The sequence below is a fragment of the Leptonotus elevatus genome, chromosome 7, assembly GCF_054856555.1.
Source record: "Leptonotus elevatus isolate MCC_2025b chromosome 7, RoL_Lele_1.0, whole genome shotgun sequence".
In the NCBI taxonomy this organism is placed as follows: domain Eukaryota; kingdom Metazoa; phylum Chordata; class Actinopteri; order Syngnathiformes; family Syngnathidae; genus Leptonotus; species Leptonotus elevatus.
Genome location: NC_141245.1, coordinates 6,809,311 through 6,813,156, shown reverse-complemented (window position 1 = coordinate 6,813,156; position 3,846 = coordinate 6,809,311). Strand labels below are relative to the sequence as shown.

The 3,846-nt window shown below is 42.0% G+C and overlaps 1 protein-coding gene across 1 annotated transcript; it reads right to left on the bottom strand.

Annotated features, from left to right (window-relative positions):
* Nucleotides 1-1,678: 1,678 nt before the first annotated feature.
* foxl2a (forkhead box L2a) lies at nt 1,679-3,409 on the bottom strand. The gene has a single exon (XM_086081069.1). The coding sequence runs from the start codon at nt 3,201-3,203 to the stop codon at nt 2,292-2,294; it is 912 nt and encodes a 303-aa protein (XP_085937195.1). The 5' UTR covers nt 3,204-3,409; the 3' UTR covers nt 1,679-2,291.
* Nucleotides 3,410-3,846: the final 437 nt, after the last annotated feature.

Sequence of the window (3,846 nt, the reverse complement as noted above, 5' to 3'; positions counted from 1 at the left end):
TCAAACGCGCCCTTATCTCCTGCTTGTTTATAAAACATAAATGCGAGGAAGCAGAGAACTGTTACATGCTCCTCTTGCGTACATGGATGCACAAGTGTTCGCTGCTAGTTATATTTCCATTCATAAATAGTTTGATGCACGATGTAGGTGACAAAGTGAAGCTGCTCTGTAGCATTCAAATTTTGAGAGATGGTTCCTGGAGATCACTGGGAAATAATCATAATTGTGCGTATGCAACAACCAATATATATATATATATATAAAAGAAAGCTAAAATACCATGGAGAGTAAAAATAACGATAAAACGTAGCTATACGAAAATAAAATTGTGTGGTAAAATCAAATGTAGATCTCGTTGTTGTGTTTTTTTGACGTGCATTTTTCATGCTATAAAGTTGCCATTGATTTCCTTATTTTCTGACACTAATAATGGGATTTGCCTTGAGAAATTATGCAATGACGGGTCAAATGAATATGGTAACTGCAGAAAAAAACACAGCAAATGCACGTCACAGGAAACACTGTTATTCCTGCATGCACCGTAGATTTAATAAAGATTCCCCTTGGAGCAGACACACGGGAGTCTGTGTGTGTATTGATGTTGCACTTGGATGAAAAGTGTGTTGGACAGTCGCAGGGAGAAAATGAATGTGAGTGTATGTCTGCGCCTCGGAATGAAAACACTTCTGAGTTTCACTTTGAACATGGGCGCCAATTCATGTGATCTCAGAAGGGTGAGACCATAACTTCGTTAATATTGAACTGCATATAACAGAAAATAATAGACTACACCTATCACTTTCTTCCAAGTGTGTACACTAATTTGCTTCTTGAACTTTATTGTGACGCCCCCCCCCCCAAAAAAAAATTCAACTCAAACAGCAAACGTGCCAAAAATAATCATTCTTATTATTGAAATATGATCACGTCATTGTGTTTGAAGTTGTAGCATAATATATCAGTTTATTCTGCTGCTGTCACAACACAGCCGCGTTCCTCTGGCTTATTTAACTCTGTCACACATAAAAACACCCAGAGTACACAAAATGTCGCCTTTACTCCAATAGTTGCAAGCACACATGCAGAGAGCTTGCGATTAAATAAATTATTACTTTTTGTTTGTGCGGCTTTATATTTCCTGCATGTCTCTTCGTGGTTTTCTCAACGTCAATGTGATTGTCATTTGTATTGCTGAAATTAAAAAGGTTGAAAATATGTACAGGTACTGTGTCTTATTTTTAATTGCCTATATTTTGTCTTAAATTTGCCAAAAATGTGAAGTATAAGCTAATATCGTTTTCCCTTTATTTTATTTTAATTTTTTCTCAGGAGACAAAATAAAGCTCATGCAATTTTCCCCAGTCTTATTAAAACAGTAACTTTTTTTATTTTATTTTGAAAAATAGTTCTGTGTAATTGTGAATTGTGATATGTTTATTATGCATGAAAAGCTTAAGTTAAAGATAAGGAATCTGGTTATATTATTTGTCTATATAGGTAAATTAAAATAATACGTTTGATTCATTTTGCGCAGATCGTGTAAAGTTCAAGTGTTTTATTATCATTATTTTTTAAATGTTCTTGCATTTGTAAAATTTATTTTCCAACATGTCCTCCAATTAAACGACTTTTTGCCATTGCTTAATGTTTAAAAGAGATTGCTTCACGAACACTGAAGTATTTTATCAAATACATGTTTATTAAGAAATTCACAAATCTAGAAAAGTGATGGAAAAGTGCTAATTAAAATTCAACATGGCCCCAAGATGAATGAAACAATATACAGTATCACGTTTATTAAAAAAAAGATAATGCAAAACCTGGTCCTGGCCTATATTTCATGTTTTGGGGAAATTAATGCGGGGGGGAACAACATAAAGCATGGAACACCCTGAATTGTCTTAATGACGCTGAATCATTTTTAACAAAAGATTTACAACCATGACAGCCCGGCTCAGTCAAAGTTTTTAAAAGGCTGACGTTGAGATTCAACTTGGATTTTTGGTCAAGCCGTGCGTAAAGTTGAGAAGTACGCATTGTCACAGTTCCACAATCATTTTTCGGTGGAAATAAAAAACGAGTTCGACACAACAAAGTCATACACAGGCAGTCCAGTTGTAAATGTTGCGCTACCTGATGCGCCCTGCTGACCCCGTTTACACGCAGTCGGAATCCGGTTTCTCAACATCGGCACCTCCTTTGGCTGTGTCCAAAAAACAAAAAAACAAAATCACAGGAAACGACAACAAGGCATCTCTCCGAAGAGTTCTTTTTTTGTACACGGGTCACATTTAAATATCAATCCTCGCGTGCAAGGAGTGTTTGCTCTCGTGTTCCCAGTAAGAGCAGTGCATCATGGACAGCTCCGCGGGCTGGCGGGAGCAAGCGAACTGAAGCCCGGCTCCGTTGCCGGACGAGACCGGGGGCGGCGCGGCGGTGGCCGGGCTCAGCTGCTGAGAGTGGTGGGAGTGTGCCGGGTGGTGATGGTGGCTCATGCCGTTGTAAGAGTTCACCATACCGGGGAGCGCCATGCCCTGCACCCGCGAGTATGGGTTGTAGGAGGCGCTGGCGGTCAGAGCCTTGACCGGGCTCACGTTGCCGCTGGCCATCTGACAGGAAGTGTAGGGCATCGGGGTGGGCGGCTGGCCCAGCGACCACGAGTTATTCATGAAGCTGGACTGCAGGTACTTGGGTGGGGACAGGTAGCCGTAACCATCCCCTCCGAACAAGGACTTCCCGGGCTGGAAGTGCGTGGGCGGCGGTCTGAACGGTCGCTTCATTCGGCGGCGTCTCCGGTAGTTGCCCTTCTCGAACATGTCCTCACAAGCCGGGTCAAGAGTCCAGTAGTTGCCCTTCCGTTCCCCGCCGCCCTCCCGCGGGACCTTGATGAAGCACTCATTGAGACTTAGGTTGTGCCGGATGCTGTTCTGCCAGCCCTTCTTGTTTTTCTCATAGAATGGAAACTTACTGATGATGTACTGGTAAATACCGGACAGGGTGAGACGCTTCTCGGAGCTCTCCCGGATGGCCATCGCGATGAGGGCCACATAGGAGTACGGAGGCTTCTGAGACGGGTCCGGCTTTTCCGCGACTTTTTCCTGGACCGGCTCCTCTTTGGGCCGCTCTTTCTCCTTCGTGCTGTTGTTATCATGGATCATCAGCGCCATTGCGTCATCGTCCGGGTTTTGGTAAGTGGCCATCATTTCCTAATGAAACCAAACCGGTCCAGTCCAAAAGCACAAAAACCAACGTGCTTGTCTCCAGATGCTTCCGTGATGATGAGCGGACACAGCAGCAACGGACGCACGGAGAAGTCTTTCGTTGGCTGCTCGGTAGGTGGCCGCACATGAGGACCTTCTTCGCTCTTTCCCCCCCCACCAAATTGATTTATGACCAAGGCGCAACTCAAGTTGTGAGATGTGACTCGTAAGCCCAACCCTTTCCTCGTTTTTTCCCCACGTCCACACTCAGGCTGCGCTCGTGCACTGAACGACGTAGTGCCTCATGATTTGTGCACACGAGAGTTCCGCCTCCACTTTTCCCACTCAGTTGAATAATAGGTTAGTGCAACACATACTGGCATGTATACATTTTTGCAAGTGTCTCAAAACTCAACATGGCCGTTCTATTATTATTATTATTATTATTATTATTATTATTATTATTATTATTATTATTATTATTATTATTATTATTATTATTATTATTATTATTATTATTATGAGTAGTAGTAGTGAGTAAGTGAGTGATTTTGCGTAAAATACTTTAGGTAAAGTGCTAATTATACACGTATTGCAATGCAAAAATGTTCGAAGATAATTGTCTTACTGTTGCAGAACAGCATGC